The following is a 24328-nucleotide window of genomic DNA, read 5'->3' on the forward strand; positions in this document are numbered from 1 at the left end:
GTAAAATAATACTAATAACAATAACAATGATAATTTGCTCTCTCTCTCTGTGTCCCTCACACACACACACACACACTCCGTTATGTCATTTATCTGATTGATTTATAGCAGTTTTCTGGTACTACAGCTGAAGACTGGGACCCGCTTTGTGCTTGTGTGAGTTTAACTACATCTAGGCCGCCCTCCATATCTTTCCTTTTCTCTGATTCTTTTCTGTATAATCCTCTTTTCTTTCCTTCTCTTTTATCTTTCCTTCTCAATACCTCCCATGCTCTCACTGCTATCGTTTATTTGAATCTTTCCTAATCCCTCACTTCTCAGAGAAAGGATACTCTAAGTTTCAGTAGGCAGAATTTCCAGTCGAGTTGCGGTCTTTTCACAGCACATGTTTGGATGTGTTATTATAAAGTAACAGACAGGCTGCAGCTCCTTCTGTTTGCTTACATGCAATTTGTCACATGCAAATAATAAAAAAAGCCTTAAAAAGTTTACAAAGTTTCCTTTTGTTAAAGTTGCCGAAATGTGTAATTTGGAACAGTGCCGAAACAGCACCACCCACCTTTCTCTCAACCTTTCCGTGGATGGTTCCATATTTGTAAGTGAGATGTGCAACTAAACCTTTTAAATAGTTTAAAGAACTTGTTATATAATGTTCTACACAGAATAGACTTTAAATGCACATTCAAGCCGAGACCCACTTATGACCCATGATTGTGAAGTGTGTCCACTGTCAGATGCCTCTGTGCATTCAAAGTGGTCAGATGTGTCATGAGTGATTTGCCATGACTGGTCTTCTCCTTTCAGCGACAGCATGGTCCAATGCCCCTACACACACACACAGCCCCAGATTGCACCTGGCACAGCTGGGACTCAAACCTGAATCCCACAGGGTGCACATCTGCACCACCAGTCATCCCTCAGAGAATCGAGACAGCCTTTCATTTTTTTCTGTCCTTTCTCAGTTTTCATAAGTACACTTTTGTCATGTTACTGTCAGTGTGCCAAATACTTTTTATCTGGGGGGGGGGGTGGGTTGGGGTCCCGTGATGGCTGGCTACTCCATTGTTGGCTAACTGCTAACTTAATCGCCTTAGCAGCGCTGGTGCTTGCTTTAGTGGCACTAAAAGTTTGGTTTAACAATTCTTCTTTTGGAAATGATCTCTTCTAGCTTGGTAATACACTCTTCCTCATATTAAACCTTTGATTGGGAAACGAGTAAAATTTCAGTCTTTCCACTAATCTCTTATAGAATAGGGCAGGTTTTCAGATTTAATATGCTACAGCGCGTTGTAAAGTTTTTCTGAGCATAGTTACAGTTGCTAGGGTGTGAAGGACCAATGGGGTGAATTAATTTGCTACAGCACCAACCTAAGGTGGACCAGTGCTACATAGTTAATCATCAATTAGGATAAATAATGACATTTTGTTGAATTAGCATTTGAGTGTTTATTTCTAAGAGGAACCAGTATTCACTGGAAAAGACTGCAGTGCTGGGAACAGTTGAAGGTAACAGGACAATCAGCAACAAAATGGATGGATGCAATCAGAAGTATCCAATTAAACCAGCTAACAGAAATCTGGATGATCTGGAGAAACACTATCCTTATGGAGAGATTCAACTATCCAGGATTCGGAATTGACTTGACAGCATTTTACAGCTTTCATACTGTGATGTTTTCTTACAGTAATGACATGTACTGTACTTTTAGATAGAGCACAGAACTATTTTTGACAAGACTACATACTGACTACCTATTGACTGCACTATGTACAGACGTGCAAAAGTTTAGGCACCCCTGGGTAAATTATTGATAAACCAGATACTTGCAGATGTAAAATAATCTGTATGGTTTATTAAAATGAGAATGACATGAAGCAGTAGGATTAATACTAGACCAGGTCTAAAACAATAATAGCCATAGGAACAGACAAATAAGAGTAACGAGTAAACAGGCGAGGGTCTAAACCAAAAAGCAAAACAACCGATAACCTTAGCCAAAGAGGTAAATCTGAGAATCAACAATGTTAGACAAAACAGGAGAAAAAACTAAAGACCAAAGGCTCAGTGCGCACTGGTAAACAGAGGCAATACAACAGGTGAAAACTATTAGAATTTAGGTGACTGGGATTTGCTGACTGACTGATTGGCTGACTGGATCATGTGACTGGCTGATGCATCTTGGGAATTGGGGTCCGTAATGTAGTGAGAGTCCGTTTGAGAGCTGGGAAGCATTACATTTTCACCTAGAAGATCAACAAAATGTGTAATTTGACCAGGGTTGTTCTAGCTTTTGCATGTATTTATCTACACTAGTTTAATATGGGAATTCTGTTTGATCAATTGAAAATTCTAGAATAAAACATGTTAATTGAAGCACTAAATAATGTCATTTCAGTTATTTTGAAATACTAAGCTCTGTAATGCTAACCGGCTAGCAAGCTCCTGAATGTACACCACTGTTAGCTTGGAACTGACATAATATTGCAAATCACATAGTTGAATGTAGCATTATATTAGTGGTTACAATCAGATACAAAGGAAAAGTTTATGTACAAAGTAGCAAAATACAAATTCTAAAATATAATGTAGGTTATGGTAGTAGGTTGTTAGGTAGGTTAACGTTAACTAACACTGCTACTAGTTAAGTTTAAGTATATAGTAGTTCCATTGATCCAGATATTCCTGCAGTTCAGGTAGTTCGGCTGTGTGATGACTGGTACTTTGGTATAATTATCCATTGTTTGTTAGCTACATTAGCCTCATAGCTCTTGTGCAGAACAAATTTCAGATTTCAGACACAAAACAGCTGATTGACTATGCTTGGAATAAGAAGAAGACTGTGTTGTGAAACTGTCACTTTAATATGCACAAATCTTTCGCTTGAAGTTCTCTTCAAATGTGCCTTCGCCGCTGTTGTTTGATCTGTGTGGTCCCACCTGTCCTGCCTGTGTGTGTGTTCCTCAGTGTGTGAGCTGTGTGAGAGGTGATGCCGTCTGACGCGAGTCATCTTCTTACTCTGTTTAATCGGAGAGACAGCACCAGTCACTTCTCATCGTTAAAATGCTTAACCTCAGCAGGAAAAGTGCAGTGGAGCTTCTTCATCATTCAGCTCCTCTCTTCTTGCTCTCGTTAGTGCTCTCTCTCCTGAGCACCAGGCACAGCTTTATCACTTCCTCTGTTCCTTCTCCTCTCTCTTCTTTCCCTTGTTCTCTTCTCTAGATCTCTTTCATACTCTTCATTCTTCTCCTGGCAACCACCAAACATAGACTCGTCCATCAAATAGCCAGACTGAGTGTGAGCCGTCAATCCAGAGAACACGCCTCCACTGCTCTAGAGTCCAGTGGCGGTGCTTTGCACCACTGCCTACGACACTTTGCATTGCGCTTGTTGATGTACGGCTTGGATGCAGCTGCTCAGCCATGGAAACCCATTCCATGAAGCTCTCTGCGCTGTTCTTGAGCTAATCTGAAGGCCACATGAAGTTTGGAAGTCTGTAGCAATTGATTCTGTAGGAAGTTGGCGACCTCTGCGCACTATGCACCTCAGCATCCGCTGACCCCGCTCTGTCATTTTACATGGCCTACCACTTTGTGGATGAGTTGCTGTCATTCTCTGCTGTCATTCTCAATCGCCTCCTCTTTGTTATAATACCACTGACCATTTCACGACTGGACTTGTTGGACAGGTGGCGTCCTATCACGGTACCATGCTAGAATTCACTGAGCTCCTAAGAGTGACCCATTCTTTTATAAATGTTTGTACAAGCAGTCTGCAGGCCTATGTGCTTGATTTTATGCACTTGTGGCCATGGCAGTGATTATATGTATATATATATATATATATATATATATGTGTGTGTGTGTGTGTGTGTGTGTGTGTGTGTGTGTGTGTGTGTGTGTGTGTGTATGCTGTTATTATTATTATTATTTTTCTTCTTCTTCTTCTTCTTCTTCTTATTATTATTATTAGATTCAACACTCTGAAACCTGGTGTAAAGGTTTGACTTGATTATTTACCACACAGTTACTCAAAGAAGACCACTGTGTTGAGAGAGAGAGAGAGAGAGAGAGAGGGAGAGGGAGAGAGAGGTCAGAAGTTAAGCTCTTATTAACTTTACTGTAAGAGTTCAAACACACACACACATACACACACACACACATACACATACACACACACACACACACAGACACACACACACACACACACACACACACACACACACACACACACACACACACTCAAAAACAAACAAGTTTTATAGTTAGAAAAATTCTCTGTGGGTAAACAAGTCTCCTCTATTCTCTCTCTCTCTCTCTCTCTCTCTACCTCTCTGTCTCTCTCTCTCTCTCTCTCTCTCTCTCTCTCTGAGAGGTGCTTCATTTCTCTTTCATTTCTGCTCAGCTTACTTTAAAATGAATAATAGCTGTAACAAAATATGTAAGACAGGACACACTTTCATCAAGTAGAAATAGAATAATAAAATATAATAATAATAATAATAATAGCCAGTAAACTCACAGAAGAAGATGTGATGTAAACCTAATGTAAAACTCAAACTGATTACGGAGCTAAAATCCATCCAATTTCTTTATCAGATTTCTAGACCTTACTCCGATCTAAGAAACAGGATTGTGCTGTTTGCATGACCATCTGAATAATTAGAGAACTCCGGAAGTTCAATTATGATTGGACTGAAACATTAAAGTTGCATGTGCAGACTCAAACCTGTCCATACAGAATGTAAACGTCATTACATAGCTATGTGATTATGTGATAATGCAACTACATGTAAACAGTAAAGTGAAATGACAGAAAATATTAAATAAAGCAAATTCAGACATAAGTTTTTCAATCTCTGTCCCTCTTCTGGAGTTTTTTACGGAGCCATTCTGTGATATATTTGGCCTTTTCACCACTGGTGGCATTTAACTTGGGAATTTAAAGACCTTCAGAAAGACTGTTCTGTGTGGAGCAGCTAAGTCAGAGTGGACAGCTCTTAAATGAACTGGAGCCTGGCTGTTTCTGGACTGCAGCCAGACTTAACCTGCTCTGCCAAGACTTCCAGTGCCATTATGGTTTTAGTGTCTACTGTATGCTTTGACATGAATAGTCTTTGTAATATCCTTGCAGGTAATGTTGTCTCTTGCCTTTTTCTTCCTCTTTGTTTCTCTCTGAGACTGATCATCTGTTTATTTTGGCTTTAATAATGAGTCGCTCTGTGTAAACTGAAGGAATTTGCTGAGTGTCTGATTTGTTTCATTAGCAGAGGATGTGCTTCCCTTAGCACACTGGATTCAGACAATAGCCTGAACAATGAGACAGAATAGAGTGCATGCTGTAGTGCTGGTAATGATGAATGTCCAGTGTTTAAATAGTATAAATGTGAGTGTGTGTGTGTGTGTTTGTATGTTTGTAGGACACTCCAGTGGGGACCTCCGTGTTCATGGTTAATGCTACAGACCCTGACCAGGGCACCGGGGGCAGTGTGCTTTTCTCCTTCCAGCCACCATCTCCATTCTTCTCCATCGATGGCGCTCGAGGAATTGTCACAGTGGCCAGACGTCTGGACTATGAGACGACAATAGCCTACCAGCTTACTGTCAATGCCACGGTATACACATACATTTTGTGCACATGCCAGCAGTGTCCTGTTCAAAGTGTTTGGAATCGGTTGTCACATTAACTCTTTTTTATTGAGTTACAATCTCAGAAAAAGGTACATAACTGTCACTCAAGGGTACATCTCTGTACCTTTAGTCAGGAAACGTAAATGTACCATAATCCACTGAAATTATGTTTTCTAAGTTGGTTTGACACACCCCATTTCATCTCCAAGATTTCTATTTTATTGTTCTCTTTTAAAACATTAGGTTATGGAAAGGTACAAATATGTACTTTTCACCTGGAAAAACCTGGTGCACAATTGGACCTTTAAACCACTGTTGTACCCTTGAAGGAACATTTACATTGTTTGTACCTTGATGATTGACATATATACCTGCACAACACCTTTATTTCTAACAGTGGATTCATTCTCAATAAGAAATACCAGTTGCACCTTGCATTGTATCAAAATTGAACGACAAATAGACAAATAGAAATCAACTTTGACAAATAAAAATGAATTTGAATAAAATCTTCCTACTTTTATTTTAATTGAAATTTAAGAAAGTTACTAAAAAGTTACTGGTTAAAAATGTTTCTTTCCAGGATGTGAGTCAATTAACTATTGTTGTTTCATATCTTCATCAGTTTAACTTTGCATTTAAGATGTAAACATTGAACAAAACTTTCTTTTAGACCCTGTGCGTCTTAATATGTAAAGATGTATACGATTGTTTGAAAAACTTTTTGCGTCTTTAAGGGAAGCACTTCAATTTAAAATAGCGAGTTTTAAAGCAAAGTAATTACAGTCGAGACCAATAAGATTATTTGATTGGTATTAGTATTGACTGATACGCACATATTCAGGATTTCTGTTGGTATCAGAAAAGAAAAAGTGGTATTGTGCTATCTGTAGTTATGACAGTAAGAACTTTAGTGTAGGCCCACAAACAGCATGGGTTACACACAACGTAGGACTTTATAATTATTGATATTTTCTTCAATAACCTGTGACGCAACCTATGTATATTTCAACTGAAATATTTTTTATAATTTGCCCTGAAATGTTCTTTTGCATTATTTAACAAGAACATGAACACAATATGTAATTTTGAGTTTGGGGTAATGAAAATTGAGATCACCACTTATTTATTTATTCATTTTTTCTACATTTTTAAAGGTTTTTGATACCTTTTGACGTAGAGCACTTATTGTATATTTTATCTGCAAAAAAAACAACTTGTTATTGAAGTGTTTGTGGTCAGGACAGGTGCTATCAAGCTGGTATCATTGTCCTGAATTTCATTTTCGGGTTATGCTTGAGTGTTTAGAAAAATTGAGTGTTGAGTGTAATGTACACAAGACAAAATTTTATGACAAGTGTTTGTGTGTCTTACAGGACCAGGACAAGCTCCGCCCTCTCTCTAGTCTAGCTAACTTGGCCATCACCATCACTGATGTTCAGGACATGGACCCTATCTTTACGAATCTGCCCTACAGCACCAATGTAGAGGAGGAAGCACCGCTGGTCAGTATGGACACACATACACCTAACATGCACGCACACACACACACACACACACACACACACACACACGTATTACTTTATTCACATTTATAAATGAAAAAATACCACCAAAATATATAGAAGATGTTGGACATTTGGGGTTATTTAGTTCCAGAAATAGGGGACAGCACAGTTTGGTGATTTCTCTGCTCAAGTATACTGAGAAATAAGTGACTAACAAAGGCTTAACTCCAAGTGGTAGACTACCAAAATATATATATATATATAAAATAAAATTGTAATATTTATATATTAAACGTATACATACATATATAATGTATATGTAGTATATATCGCTGCTTTCGGAACAAAACCTCATATCTTCAAAATTGTAACCAGATGTTTTTCCATATCATTTTGGGCCAGTTAATTTGGTCAATTCATTGTGAAATTTACACACAATGTAAAGGGCAACAGCCATTTTCAAATTATGTCAAAAACTGAAAAACAACGAAAATTAATATATGACAATATATATATATATACACACAGACATACACTTACCAGCCACTTTAGTAGTAAAATCAGGTGTTGGAAACATTCCTCAGGGATTTTGGTTGGTTATTTGAGTTACTGTTGCCTTTCTATCATCTCGAACCACTCTGCCCATTCACCTCTGACCTTTTTTCTGACTATTCTCTGTAGACCCTAGAGATGGTTGTATGTGAAAATCCCAGTAGATCAGCAGTTTCTGAAATATTCAGACCAGCCCGTCTGGCACCAACAACCACGCCACGTTCAAAGTCACTTAAATCACCTTTCTTCCCCATTCTGATGCTCGGTCTGCACTTCAGCAAGTTATTTAAATTACTATAACATGATATTTATTATAACACTACTTGTCATGAACAGACAGAATCTACCAAGACAACCAAGGGTACATACTGTCTACTGCAGTATTGCAAAGGTCAGCATCTCAATAACAATTAGCAAATTATATACCGAACCTCCCTGTGTATAAAGGCAGGTAACATTTACAGAGGTGGAGTCTACTCTTTCACTGTAAGTAAGACTGATGTTTGAGTTGACAGACAAATTCATGCTGTCCAGAACAGCCTTCAGTAAACAGACAGTAATTATGAGAATGGCACTTCTCCTGCAGTGTAATTACAGTAGAAGTTACACTGGGCTCCAGCAGAGGTTATTTAACATAGAATTCATTCTCCATTGTCATGAAACCCCCTCTCAATTTTACTCTGTGAATTACACAGACTCAGAAACGTGTGAGGAAGAGTCTTGCACTGAATTGGCAGTTTATTAGAAACACCTATGCATTGTTGCACCTGTACTTTTGTGTACATATCTACTGATGAGGATGCCAATGGTAATACATAAACATTTATGATATGTGGAGATTGTGACTACATCCACACTGGAACTACATATTTGTAGAGGGTTAAAATACAGTAAAATTATTGAATACATTCTTGCACAGTACTGCAGTACTACATAAACATTCTGGAGTACAGTAAATATGTCATTAAATATTGGTTTGAAGTCTAATCTAACTTCTGATACCAATGTAGTACTGATATCACCCATGTCTCATTCTCAGCACAGGCATGATACTGACATAGTATAAGCATATTAGACATGGCAGTGTTGCTGGGGTCTGTTCAACTGTATACACGCCTCTTTATCAGAAACCCCCATTTTTGTAGCTCCACCTTGCTGGTGTGCATTTAGAGACTGTAGCTCATCTGTTGGTGCAAACTTTATCTTAGCCATCCTCCTGCCCTTGGTCAGTTTCTGACAACATGACTACTTAGCCTCACTGCTGTGTTGAGAACTATTGTCAGGTGTGGTAATGTGGTTGTGCATCAGTTTAGTAGATGGACCTGATACTTAATAAAATGGTAACTCAGTGCAGAAGAAAGTCAGATATGTGAGAAAGAGAGAGAAAAAGAGAGAGAGCAAAAGTACTGATGCATGCAAGGCCACTGCCCACAGGGTACGGAGAGTGGCACAGGGTGTAGTTTCATTCTGCATGTGTTTCTAACTCAAAGTCCAGTGCAGAAGAGAAGGCCAGACTGACTGCAGGCGGCATCCTGCTCAACTGCACCAGCAGCATAGTAACTGTGCCTGTGGTCTAGAGTTCTTAACCACACACACACACACACACACACACACACACACACATACTTGTCTAAGCGTTTTTTGGGGACTACAAGCTGGAAGCTACATTGTGGGGACTCGCCTTTCTAAAGGCTTTAGGAGCAAACGAAAGACAGATTCATGTTTCAACTGGCGTTCTTAAAACGGCTGTCACTTCAAAATAAAGAAAATACATTATTAAAGCAATGTGACATTTTCCTACATTCTGGGGACAATTTCTGGTATTCAAAGCATGTGGGGACCAGCAGATACACACACACAACTTTCTGGTATTTTGTACAATGTAGGTACTTGTGAACAATCTGGGGACAAATATTATGAACAGTTGAAATGCACCTATAATGTATATTTGTAACACAAGACAACTGATGTAGACACATTAATAACAGGTCTTTTATTTGTTTCTTTTTAAACCAGTTGTTTGCCATTTGTGATGCAGTATTTATGCACAAATAATTAATGACTGCTTCTTAAATGTAAAGCGAATCACAAGCAATACCAAAAAACGTAAGCTGCCAGTCAAATAATAGCACGTATGAAGAAAAAAAAAACCTCAAATATGTTTTTTCAAGAGAACTTTGGTAAAGACAGTGATTCTATATAGACCTATGATTCATGGTAACTGGTTATTCAGACTGTGTTGCATATGGTTCTATAAAGGAACTTGAAAATGGTTCTATATAGTTCTTCAATTGTGCTGATATCAAGCTTGTAACAGAACTCTGTGGTGCTATACAGAACCATTTCAAAATGGTTCATTAGTAGATCCATATACAACACATTCTCCAAATTGAAAAACCATTTCACCATGTGAAGAAACATTTAGGCATGCAAATAGCTCTTTCACTGTTTTTACTAAAGAACCCTTGAAGAACCATTTTTTAAAGATTGACAAAATAAACTGAAAAATGAAATAAAACTTTTTTTAGCACTTTATCAATGAACAGAAAAAAACAAAGACTGCAAATGACATTTGCTCTGGTTTACATTTTCCTTTAAAATGCAGTGATTCTGTTCTTTACAAAGAACTTTACCGTTAACCAATGTTGGTCTTTGAATGCAGCAGGGTCAACTTTTATACAGGACTCACAATCTTTTTTCTTGGCACTGTGCAAGTTTTAATGAACCTGTTCAGATGTTTTTCAACTGCTTTCACTTCACTGGTCTCCCATTTCTTTCTCTTAACCATCTTTACACCTGAGTAAATACAGAGCATGTTTAGTCAAAACAATGTTTTTTCAATGTCATAAAAGTTTGCCATCATGTTTATTTATCAGACAATACCTTTGGGAACTGATGTGGTACTGGTTGGTTCTATGACTTGCTCAGCCAAGGTCTCCTGAGCTTGCTGTGTAAGTCCGGTTCTGCTCCAGGATCTACATAAACCCAAACCAAACACACTCTTTTTGAAAATATTTTAAATAGCTAAAGACATGTCCTAATAATAATAATAATAATAATAATAATACTATAAAATTGCATTTTCTGATGAAAATGCAGAGTGATTGCTGTGATAAGTCCTACATGATTGCTAGAGTGCTGCTATGTCATTGATGTGGTCTTGATATTTGGTTCTTAGGGTGCTGCTAGGTGGCTGCAAAGTTCCACCTACACTGGGCAGCCTAAATATATAGGACAATGTCAAAGGTGTATTATCACACAGGTGACAATGGCAATGACATCAGTTCAACTGTGCAGAAGAAGCCAAATGGTAAACCACTTCTGTATAATCTATCAAGAAAATCACATGGACAGGAACAACAAAAAGTTTGGTATTAACGTGCACTCAACTATTACTGAGTAAGAGCTGAGGATTCCTCGGAGTACACTTTGCTTGCATGACACAGCTTGGTCAAAGATTTTTGCTTTAGCTAATGAGCGAGAAAATAAGAATTCAAAGCTACAAACTTGGAATGTTTGAAGCAGGAATCATGGCAAGCTGGAAAAAACACACTGTCTACGACTCAGGCCATGAACAACAAAGAAGAAATGGAGTGGCATTTATTGTCAACAAGGATGTCAACAAGACCATTATTGGATGCAATTCTGTGAATGACTGATGTCAATCAGATTTCATGCATAACCATTCAACATTGCATTCATTTAAGTTTACTCCCCAACAACAGATGCTAATAAAGAAGAAATGAAAAAGTTTTATTATGAAGCTGAGGATAAAATTGACAAGATCTGTAAATAAGTTATCCTGCTGGTAACTGAAATACCATAGTCAGAAATCAGAAGGAGGGAAATAGCTGTACAATGATATCTTCATTAATACCTTCTTGAAGTAACTAAAACAACATCATGACAAACATGGAAAAACAAGGTTTGTTTTCTAGAATATATGTACACTCAGAAATAAATATCAATGTCTAGTTGGTATACCAAGGGAAGTTCAATGGACAGGACTGACGAAAATAAAGATCAATCAACAAAACCCTTCTTGATGTTTGCTAGATTATGGAAAAAGCCAAGATCATCAAGGACTTCATGTACTTCTTTGACTACAACAAAGTCTTTGTGTGGACCACACAAAATTATGCAATTATGCAATTTATTCCTCAGGAAGATGGGAATACAAGAACATGTCATCATTCTACTGAGAAACCTCCAACAGTCTGGACAGAGAACCGACAAACAGAATGGTTCTACATTGGCAAAGGGGTTAGTCAAAGCTATACTGTGTCACCTTACCTGTTCAACCTGTATGCTGAACATTTAATGAGACACAGGACTGGAGGAAAATGATTGAGGATTCAAGACCAGTGGAAGACATCAATAACCTTCGATATGCGGATGACACGACACTTGCAGCAGAAAATCAAGAAGACCTAAAGGCCCTTATAAGGAAGATTAAAGAACAGAGTGAAAAGATGGGACTTCAGCTGAATAGGACTAAGGTTAGGACAATATGAAAGAGCACTAACTGTAGCACTGATGGAGAAGATGCCAAAGAGATGGACAGCATTTGCCAACTTTAACTGATTAACAACAAAGGACCCAGCAGTCAAAATTGAACTGGAAAAGACTTTCAAATGCAAAAATCCATCTCTCCACGTAAAGATCAGAACTGTCCAGACTGTGGTCATCTCTGTGGTTCTTTATGGATATGAAAACTGGTCAATAAAAAAAGGTGGGAAATACTGATGCATTTGAACTGCTGGCAAAGTCTTTTGAGGGAACAAAGGAAACAAACCAATGGGCTCTTGATCAAATCAAGCCTCAATTTCTCATTCCAAGTCCAGAAAATAAATTGACACACTCTTTGGGATTTGGGAATATTGTGAGAAGAACCATTGGAAAAGACAATGATGCTTGGAAGAGTTGGGAAGTGGAGGGCAAGCAAGAAGATACAATGCGAGGAACAATGAACAAGGCCATTAGAAAGCCAGAACACCCAAACAGAAGACCAGGATATTCTGGAGAAACACCATCAATATGGTCTCCAGGGGTTGGAAACAATTCGACAGCACTTAACAATAATATAGGGGGCTAATATGTGCTAAAGATCTTACACCAAGCAGTCTCTTTTCCTTACATCTATTAAACAGGAAAACATTGACTTATTTTTTGTCCTGATTTTGGAAGTTGCCGTATTTTTTAGAAATGTGGTCAATGCGTTTTAAATGTGTTTCAAAGTGTTTGCAGTATAACTGTGCCTCTATATGAAATAACTACTAATGAGTACGTCTCCTGGTAAAAATTACATTATGAACACAAAAAACCCACCCCAAACAACACCTTAACATGGTTATTGAAAAGTATAGGCTAAGGGATGCATACTGAACAAATACAATATCTTGCATCATTTTAGCCAGTTGGCCAAAGGCCAAATTTGACCTTTAGGGCAGGGGCGTTTAATTAAAATTCAATAAGGTTCAGTTACCAAAAATCAAGCAAAGGTCCAGAACACCATAACTTCCATTATGATTCAGTGCCATATGCTGTTTACTGAAGTAGCCTAATAGGAATATCAATACCTTATGTAGTCCATAACTGAATGTCAAATCAAAAAGTACAGTTCAGTGATATTTCAACATTTACTGTCAGTTTTCTTTTCAGATCACATCATATGAAATAAATTCCCTTTGACTCACTTTCTTCTCTGACTGCTCTTGCCTCGTCCCTCCCGAGTGGAGTCGAATGGAGACTCCGTCGAGTCTCTGCGCTCATTGTAATGCACAGATCTGATTGGCTGAGTAGTGTCACGCGTGATATTTACAAAGCATGCGATTGGTCTGTGAGTTTCCTGGGCCGCTAAAACGGTACCATAATGACTAGAAATGATACCCCGATTAAAATAGAACCACCCTGTCGTAATTAAATAATTATCCAGAATTTATCGGTTATAGGTCCAGGTCAGCATGGAACAGCCTTTGGGTCCAGACTTGGACTACAGTCCACCTATTAGTGACCTCTGCTTTAGGGTGATTATACAGACCTATGCAATAAGACTGAAAACTGAAATTGTTAAGGTGGCTCTACCAAATGGCTTCAACGCAAGGTATATAGTAGATTTATCATTTTAATTTGTGTTCAGTTTTATATACACCAAAACAGAGCTTGACTAGTCAGGTACAATTTCAGGGCTTGACTGGTCAGGTACAACTTCAGATTCATTGGTGGCAGCAGCACTGGACTGACCACTGCTAGTACTGTGTGAACTACATCTTTTCATTGTTGTCTTGGCTTGTTTTAGAAACTGAAATCATACGACTGCAGGAACTTTCATCTGAGCTACTATCTGAAGACCCAGGGACATACTCATCATCACTGCTATAAACACTACTGATAGAGCAGGCATCATGAAGCAATAAAAAAAATAACATAGCTTCCATGTGAACACTGCTGTATACTTTAGCTATTTTATATTCGGAAGAGTGAATTGTGCATGTTTTATAAAAGTACAAAAATATTAAAAGCATTTTGTTACCTGAACTAAGAATGCAGACCTCTGCTGCTGAGCATCTCCACAAGTAAGATCAGATTCCAGATGATGACCATGTTCTTGCATTACAATTGTTGTCACCTGAAAAAAACAAACAAAAAAAAAAAAACACAACTCACAATTAAGCCCAACAGTGCAAGTGTTTTAGCAAACTAACACCAGGTCGAAAAAAAAAAAAAAAATAAAATCTATCTATCTCTCTCTCTCTCTAATATATATATATATATATATATATATATATATATATATATTTTTTTTTTTTTTTCTAGAAAAAAAAAAATATTTTAAATTAAGTGTTTTGTTGGAATTTTGTGCAAAGCTTTCATTTAAATAATAGGCACCACTTGTCATTTGAAATTAATCTTTTGCCAACACTGGTAGACTACAGTGTACATTGTGGGGACTTGATGTTTACCATGTAAAAAATGTATGAAAATAAGCAGTTTCATACCTGATTGGGGAAAGTAGACTCAAGCTGTGAATGCTGTGTGCAATGCTGATCGTCTCTAGATGCAACCTCTGACTCCAGACGATTACTGTCTTTTTCCATTCCATTTTTTGTCATCTGAAATAGACAAAACAACTACCAATAAGCCCAAAAGTAAAAGCAATGTTTACACATTATAACTAAACTGAACACTGTCAAGTTGTAGAAAGTATTTTGAGGCTAAACACACCAAAAAAGACATATTTCTAGATTAAAATTATAATATTTTACACTACATGCCTTGTGAGGACTTTGTGTAAAACCTTCCCCTTCAAAGACAATGTGGGGACTCAGTGGGGGAAGGGCACCACTAGTCAATGGAAAATCTTTTGCCAGCACTAGCAGACTAAAGTGTACATTGTGGGGACTTGACGTTTACTATGTAAAAAACGTATGAAAATAAGCAGTTTCATACCTGGTTGAGGAAAGTAGACTCAAGCTGTGAATGCTGAGTGCAATGCTGATCGTCTCTAGATGCAACCTCTGACTCCAGACGATTACTGTCTTTTTCCATTCCATTTTTTGTCATCTGAAATAGACAAAACAACTACCAATAAGCCCAAAAGTAAAAGCAATGTTTACACATTATAACTAAACTGAACACTGTCAAGTTGTAGAAAGTATTTTGAGGCTAAACACACCAAAAAAGACATATTTCTAGATTAAAATTATAATATTTTACACTACATGCCTTGTGAGGACTTTGTGTAAAACCTTCACCTTCAAAGACAATGTGGGGACTCAGTGGGGGAAGGGCACCACTAGTCAATGGAAAAACTTTTGCCAGCACTAGCAGACTAAAGTGTACATTGTGGGGACTTGACGTTTACTATGTAAAAAACGTATGAAAATAAGCAGTTTCATACCTGGTTGAGGAAAGTAGACTCAAGCTGTGAATGCTGAGTGCAATGCTGATCATCTCTAGATGCAACCTCTGACTCCAGACGATTACTGTCTTTTTCCATTCCATTTTTTGTCATCTGAAATAGACAAAACAACTACCAATAAGCTCAAAAGTAAAAGCAATGTTTACACATTATAACTAAACTGAACAAGGTCAAGTTGTAGAAAGTATTTTGAGGCTAAACACACCAAAAAAGACATATTTCTAGATTAAAATTATAATATTTTACACTACATGCCTTGTGAGGACTTTGTGTAAAACCTTCACCTTCAAAGACAATGTGGGGACTCAGTGGGGGAAGGGCACCACTAGTCAATGGAAAATCTTTTGGCAGCACTAGCAGACTACAGTGTACATTGTGGGGACTTGACGTTTACCATGTAAAAAACGTATGAAAATAAGCAGTTTCATACCTGGTTGAGGAAAGTAGACTCAAGCTGTGAATGCTGAGTGCAATGCTGATCGTCTCTAGATGCAACCTCTGACTCCAGACGATTACTGTCTTTTTCCATTCCATTTTTTGTCATCTGAAATAGACAAAACAACTACCAATAAGCTCAAAAGTAAAAGCAATGTTTACACATTATAACTAAACTGAACAAGGTCAAGTTGTAGAAAGTATTTTGAGGCTAAACACACCAAAAAAGACATATTTCTAGATTAAAATTATAATATTTTACACTACATGCCTTGTGAGGACTTTGTGTAAAACCTTCCCCTTCAAAGACAATGTGGGGACTCAGTGGGGGAAGGGCACCACTAGTCAATGGAAAAACTTTTACCAGCACTAGCAGACTAAAGTGTACATTGTGGGGACTTGACGTTTACTATGTAAAAAACGTATGAAAATAAGCAGTTTCATACCTGGTTGAGGAAAGTAGACTCAAGCTGTGAATGCTGAGTGCAATGCTGATCGTCTCTAGATGCAACCTCTGACTCCAGACGATTACTGTCTTTTTCCATTCCATTTTTTGTCATCTGAAATAGACAAAACAACTACCAATAAGCTCAAAAGTAAAAGCAATGTTTACACATTATAACTAAACTGAACAAGGTCAAGTTGTAGAAAGTATTTTGAGGCTAAACACACCAAAAAAGACATATTTCTAGATTAAAATTATAATATTTTACACTACATGCCTTGTGAGGACTTTGTGTAAAACCTTCACCTTCAAAGACAATGTGGGGACTCAGTGGGGGAAGGCACCACTAGTCAATGGAAAATCTTTTGCCAGCACTAGCAGACTACAGTGTACATTGTGGGGACTTGACGTTTACCATGTAAAAAACGTATGAAAATAAGCAGTTTCATACCTGGTTGGGGAAAGTAGACTCAAGCTGTGAATGCTGAGTGCAGTGCTGATCGTCTCCAGAGGCAACCTCTGACTCCAGACGATTACTGTCTTTTTCCATTCCATTTTTTGTCATCTGAAATAGACAAAACAACTACCAATAAGCCCAAAAGTAAAAGCAATGTTTACACATTATAACTAAACTGAACAAGGTCAAGTTGTAGAAAGTATTTTGAGGCTAAACACACCAAAAAAGACATATTTCTAGATTAAAATTATAATATTTTACACTACATGCCTTGTGAGGACTTTGTGTAAAACCTTCACCTTCAAAGACAATGTGGGGACTCAGTGGGGGAAGGGCACCACTAGTCAATGGAAAATCTTTTGCCAGCACTAGCAGACTAAAGTGTACATTGTGGGGACTTGACGTTTACTATGTAAAAAACGTATGAAAATAAGCAGTTTCATACCTGGTTGAGGAAAGTAGACTCAAGCTGTGAATGCTGAGTGCAATGCTGATCGTCTCTAGATGCAACCTCTGACTCCAGACGATTACTGTCTTTTTCTATTCCATTTTTTGTCATCTGAAATAGACAAAACAAGTAATCCGATGCAAAATGCGTGGTGTAGCGTTTAGAGTAACTATCACGTGAGGTCCAGTCAGAGTGAGATGAGCAGCAGTGAGCAGTGATTGTGTTTTTAACTGCTTTCAAATGACTTCAGACTCAGGAAAACGTGTCCTTATTAAAGAAGGCCGAGAGGAAGACGACGTGCTCCAAGATACATAAGCTGGACGTCCGTCCCACCACCGTCTTTTAAAGATCAGAGCATGAACTTCGTCTCCTCTGCAGACCAGTTTCTGCTCTGCCATGTATAAACTCTCACTATGCACGCCGCGCATGCGCAGAGCATTCTTACACATTCTGATTGGAGTGTAATCGGATTCAGGCGTGGTACATGGCTGTTATTCTTCTATTTAATGGATTATTTAGAGGTTTACCCACCTCGTTCAATCGGATAGAAATTGTATTCCGAATAGACTCAATCGGCTTAGTCTATTCCGATTGAGGCGTTTACATGGACGTATTCTATTCCGATTGAGCTATTAGTCGGATTAATGGACTATCAGGCTGCATGTAAACGTGGCTACTGACGTCAGTACACACTCTGCCACAGTGTTTTTGTGGGTTTTATGAGGAAAAACAGCAAAACGCGTGCTGCTGGGCAATAAGAGTTACACTGAATATATAATAACGCTGCCATACTTATAATAGGGTAATTAAATATGGAAACTTTCAAAATAAAATCTGCCACAATGATAAGACAAGAACGTTGGGTTTATTTACAGCAACAAACAGACTACTGCTGAAACTCATGAATGCCATGCTGACGATTACAACCAGGCATCAAAAACTGAAATATTGATTAAAATACAACGTATTAAGGATTCTAGGTGGTTGTGACAACGTACAATGTAGTATTGATTACTTTCGCCTTCTCATCAACGTCGTCACAACTTACTAGAAAGTTGTCAATGTCATCATAACTTTCTGAGAAATTACATTTCAATGTTGTGACAACGTAGAGAGCACCAAGCACATGACGCCATGGGTACCAAAACAGGACGCAGTCACAATGTAACTGTGTTTGCAGGGCTGGTAGGAATAAAACTTGGTGGTTTTGCCTGTCTAATGGGAACTGGCTTTATGGTTGCCATTAGAGGGCTTTAGGAAACAATCAAATGTACCTGGATTAATCCCAGAAGACCTGATTAAACGATCAGAATCCTTTACACTGTGATATCAGCCCATCAGAAAAACAGAGAACACCTTTAGTGACTACTGAAAACCACCAAGAACCAATAGACTCTTTTAAAGGGTTCTATGATTTTTTTTTTTCCAACAGGGAGGTACATTAAAAACTCTCTAGCCATGTTATGAACAAAAAATGGATTAAGTGATGAAACGTGCCGTTGGGCTGTTTCTGCCGTTGTGGCAGAGAGTGCATGACGTCACTGGGGCTGATACTGCATCTCTCTGAAGGCCTGCAGCCAGACTCTCCTGGTACTGGTTGACTACATTACACATTGTGCAGACTTAGCATCACCTGTGTGAACACGCTTGAATTTGAGCAGTTTGCTTACCTGGACGCCAAAAGCAGGTTTGTGCTGCGAAGGCTTGATGCAGTGCTGATCATCTCCAGAGGCACCTTCTGACTCCAGATGATTGTTGTCCACTTCCATTCCACTTTTTATCAACTAAAATGGACACAACAGTCATTATTAAACACAAAATAAAAGGGAAATCCTGCTATGGAAACAGCACGCAACACGTGAGCCGTACCATGCTGTAACTGACTGGCACTGTTCTGATCATCTCTATATAGTTTACATAAACTCAGATTAACAGTATCCTTTCCTTTCAAGCCTCCATTTACATTATGGATATGATGTCTTAAAAATATATTCACTGTTTGGCATCTAATTATCCACTACTGGTACAAGAAGTGACATTCTTACTTCACTCCTCCACGGACAATCACCATCTCCATAATTATACGTAATCTCCTCTCCAGGTGTGATGCCTCTTAAAGCAAACAGGCACAAATGTGGCCTTCCCTCCACGATGAGTCTCTTCATTTTACAGTTGGGGTTAATGTGGTCATCATTAACCAGTCTTCCAAGACTGCCATCGTCCCTTGCAGCATCAATACTGGATTTGAACAAACAAAGTCAGTTATTGAAGGTCATATTTTAGTTGTATAGTTGTAAAATTAAAGTCCAATAAAAGCAAAAATTACATTATTCACAATTATTTCACTTCATAACAGTGTCAGTGTCATTTTGGTCATATTATTATATTATCATTACTAGACTATTCACAGTTTCCTTCTACCTCTGAAGCACCTGTGCTCAGTACGCGTCTACAGGCTGGGCTGATCAGCGCGTTCAGTTAAAGAACATAATATACTGTGAAATAGAAACGGGGGGGGGGGGGCGGTTATCGGCGGGGGCGGGGCGACCAAAGAGTGAATCAAAGGCGAACGCGTCTGTAAACAAAACGATGTCGCTGCGAAAACGCGCGGCGCTAACGGCAGAAACCTGTTCGATTTCTGAAGGTTTAAATATTAATGCGTCACAGCAGCGAAGCGTTTAAAGCCCATCTAACACCAGTCTACCGCCCACGTCTCCGCGCGGCCCGGAGCGCGGTCCCGAGCGCGGAGCGACGCGCCGCCACTGAAACCCCCCCCACCCCCCAGTTAACCTCCCGGCCCAGAGAAGAAGGGAAATGTTACTCACGTCCAGAACTTTCCGTGCCAGAGGAAGTCGAACATGAAGGCGTTCATGGCGCCGTGATAAACGCGCCGTCTCCTCCGACTCTCCTCCGCGCTGATCAGGTCTCCTCTGTACTCCAGCACGAACTCTCCCCTCGCCAAGCCCGTCACGGCGAACACCCCCCTGCCTAAATCAGAACCACAGACCGCGCTGACACCGACCGCCCGCGCGGGGGTCCGGTCCAGTCCAGCTGATTGACCTGCTCTGCTCACCTTTAAATGAACTGATGTGCTTCACCTCCAGCCCCGCTCTGTCGCGGCCGGCCGCGACGTGGAAAACAGCGTCGTTTGTCGGGCTCTTCCTCCTCATCTCCCGGACCGAGCCCCCGCAGCGGGTCTGAAGGCCTCGCTATGCCCGGCGCTTTAACTGTTTAAAGGCCCCGCAGGGCTGAGCGCTAACAACCAGCTAACTAGCGCTAGCCAATTAACGAAAACCCGGCGCTGTTTAAACTAAACTCCTGCATTCACCGCAGGACTCGGGGTTTATATACAAACACAGCTCGATTAGTAAAACACGGAGCGGCTAAAACGGGAAACTTAACTCACACAGCTCGTGCGCTGGGCTAGCTCTGCTTCTCACTACTGACTGGGAAACTGCGGCCCTGATTAAGGTGGTACCTCATTGGCTCACAGTTCCAATGATTGCTTCCCGTTTCAACCAATCAGAGTTCAGCATTGCTGTACCACGTGATCAAGTGTGCGTCCGCACTTGTTTTTACAGTCTTTGGCCACAGGGGGCGTGTACACACTTTGAGCAGTTCCCGCTAAACACTCGCACACTGTTTTTCGAGTTTGTGTTCATGCTGGGGACTTTTGAGATTTTAAGGGGGTAGGTTCAGCTCAACGAAATAGACATGCTGCAATGGTTAACTTCGTGGGGACTCGATTTTTGGTCCCCACAATGACACAAGTCCCCACTTTATTGGTGTGCTTACTGGTCGAAGTCCCCATATTATAAGGTTTACAAACACACACACACACACACACACACACACACACACACACACACACACAGTCTCTCACAGTCTCTGACTCTTTTCTATGTCGAAATGTCAGAAATTCTATTTGCATGAATATTAACAGGGTGTGACAGTAGTGAGGGATGATGACTGTCTAATCTATCAATACCATCAAGGTCAGTGAGAGAGAGAGAGAGAGAGAGAGAGAGAGAGAGAGAGAGAAAGAGAGGGAGAGAGAGGTTGACTAAGAGAAGAATCTGAACAGCAGCATGACTGATATTTCATGCCTGTTGGCTCTCTCCCATGCTTGGACCCCTTTCTGTGATGGCATTATATGCATACTACCAAATCAGTCATTTGTTGATCAGTCTGTTTATCAGTTCGTTAAAAACAGATGGTAAACAGATTTGAACTCATCTGTTATTCCACTTTGTTAGCTATCCAGTAGCCCTTCGCCCTCTAGCCCTTCATTCTCTAGCTCTTCATTCTCTAGTTCTTCATCCTCTAGCTCTTCATCCTCTAGCTCTTCATCCTCTAGCCCTTCATTCTCTGGCCCTTCATGCTATAGCTCTTCATCCTCTCAATGAGATAAATAATCTTATATCTGATATCTTCAGAAATATCTCCTGATAAATGAACAGCGTGGCTGTTTTGAATGTTTTGAATGTAAATAAGTAAATAAGGCTGGTACATGTAGGCATGTAGGTATTTCTGAGGCAGCATCTGTGTCAGAATACACATAGAGTGAGCTCACACTTCTCCACAAACTCTTAGACCCTCACATAATGCTTACACCTTATCTTTCTGTCACATGCACATACACTCTGAGACGGAGCCTTGGTAAGTGCTTACACAGACAGAGCGTTTGTCAGGCTGGGAGACGGGCTGTGGGTTAAGTGACTGAATGGGTGTCCACAGTGTTCAAGGCTGACGACACTTAGCCACAAACAGCGAGCAAACCAATGCAGGACACCCCTCAACACACTCCTTCCTCTCTTTTATTATTATTTTTCTCTGAACCTGCGCACACGCCCACACACACCCACGCACACACACACACACACACACGCACACACACACAGACACGGACGCACACGCACACACACACATGCGCGCGCACACACACACACACACACACACACACACACACACATGCGCGCGCACACATGCACACACAAACACACACATGCACGCACACACACAGACACGCACCTGTACGTACACACACGCACAGACACACAGACAGACACACACACGCACGCACACACACATACACACACACACACATGCACGCACACACACCTGCACACACACACACACACACCTGCACACACACACATGCACAGTACAATCAATATCTAACCACACCAATCAGAATATTATAAAAATGTAGAAATTGCAATGCTTCTGGATTTGCACTATGAAAAAATATTACATTTATTTATAGAGTCATATCTAAACATTCTGTCTTCTGGAGTGCAACATAATGTAACACTGTTATAACATTCCCCTGTAAATAGCAATTTAGTCTTTATCTAATAGTTTGTTAATGGTTGTTAATAAGTAAACTGCAAACATGTATTTTAACCTAAAAAAGTAAGACACGTTGAACTAAAACAAAGTTAACAGAACAACAATGTCTATTTTTTTCTGTTCATTTATTATTTAAAGTTTAGGGAACTCTTTTTTTCATTTTTAAGTTGACATTGAACCATTTTATGGTGTATAGAATTGCTTTTAATTCTAATGTGCTAGTTGGAAATGGTGCTTTTTATGGCCAGTATCTACATTTTTATATTCTCTGATTCGTTGTTGAACTCTTCGGGCAATTAGGGTATTCATGCTCCTCCTGTAAATGCATTATTTCAACATGCCTGTTTCTAGATTGTACACGTCTTACTGAATGTGGGCAAAATAAGAAAGTAAGGCACACCATAGCGAAATTACAGACCTGTAGAGCCACTACATAATGTTGAGTCTTCAGTTGCAAATGCTATGCTACAGAGACTGGACTATGTTGTAGTACACTCCTAAAAATGACGGTTCTTCAAGGGTTCTTTAGTAAAGAAAATGGTTTTACTGTGTGTGATTAAAAGGTTCTTTTCATCATTAAAGGGGTTCCTGTAGATTGTTCCATAGACTCTTTTAGAATAGCACTGTAGAGAGTTTCTCTACAGTTACAATGTCAAGTTTGTAACAACAGAAGAATCATTTTTGGTGCAGGATAGAACCCTTTTCACCACACATTCTCCATCAATCTGAAGACCCCTTTCATGATATAAAGAACCCTTTAGTCCTGCAAAGGATTCTTTGAGTAGGCATGGTTCTAAATATATATAGTCATGCAGCCTTATGAACAGAACCCCACAGTAAAGTGTTACCCTACATTTTTACCAGTAGATTCTGAGTAAATTCTCTTGTATTTTTGTAGTATTAAGTTGCTTTGTATGAGCAAAATATGTACGAGAAAAGTACATGTGTAGTATTTAAATGCTTAAGGTGCTGTAAAATAAAGTGCAACTCCAAAGCCTGTCCATCAGGATTTTCACAAAAACTGTCCATATAGAGAGGACAGACTGCTTTTTCCCCCTTTCTTTCATATTTGTGTGTCGTCAGGTTGACATTTAAAGCCTTTTAGGACCAAACACAATTTGGCTGTCAGGCAGCTGATCTGAATTGGTGGAAAAGAGAAGAAGGAGGTAGAGGGAAGAGGTGAGGGTGGGAGAGGGGGAGAGTGAGAGAGAGGGATTGGAGGGAAGATGAGTATTTGGCTGACTGAGCATTGCACTTGTGTGGACAGCAGGGGAATGGCTCTCAAATCATTTCAGCGTCGTTTCCCTTCCCAGAGTTTTCTCTCTCACTTATCCCCTCTTTCTCTCTCACTTCCTTTCCCCATTTCTCTCTCTCTCTCTCACAATCTCTCTCTCTGACACTCTCTCGCTCTCAGTAAGGAGCCTGTAATTGATTGTTTTGTAATTGGCGAATGGCAGTAGAATGTGCTGGGCAGAAATGAAGCATAAACATGATTCAGGCACTATTAGCAGGATCAATGGCAGACAGGCATGCTGCCACACACACAGACGGGTCACACTTTCAGTACCATTTACGCCAGACA

General features: G+C 39.5%; 1 protein-coding gene across 1 annotated transcript in view; it reads left to right on the forward strand.

The window, feature by feature from the left end:
- Nucleotides 1-24328, forward strand: part of cdh23 (cadherin-related 23) — a 435604-nt gene that overhangs the window by 170958 nt on the left and 240318 nt on the right. The window contains exons 7-8 of the mRNA XM_037538890.1: nt 5418-5612; nt 7005-7133. Of these exons, the coding sequence (XP_037394787.1) occupies nt 5418-5612; nt 7005-7133 (324 nt within the window). The remainder of the gene's footprint in view (nt 1-5417; nt 5613-7004; nt 7134-24328) is intronic.

Source organism: Pygocentrus nattereri, chromosome 5 (genome assembly GCF_015220715.1).
Source record: "Pygocentrus nattereri isolate fPygNat1 chromosome 5, fPygNat1.pri, whole genome shotgun sequence".
Taxonomy (NCBI): Eukaryota; Metazoa; Chordata; class Actinopteri; order Characiformes; family Serrasalmidae; genus Pygocentrus; species Pygocentrus nattereri.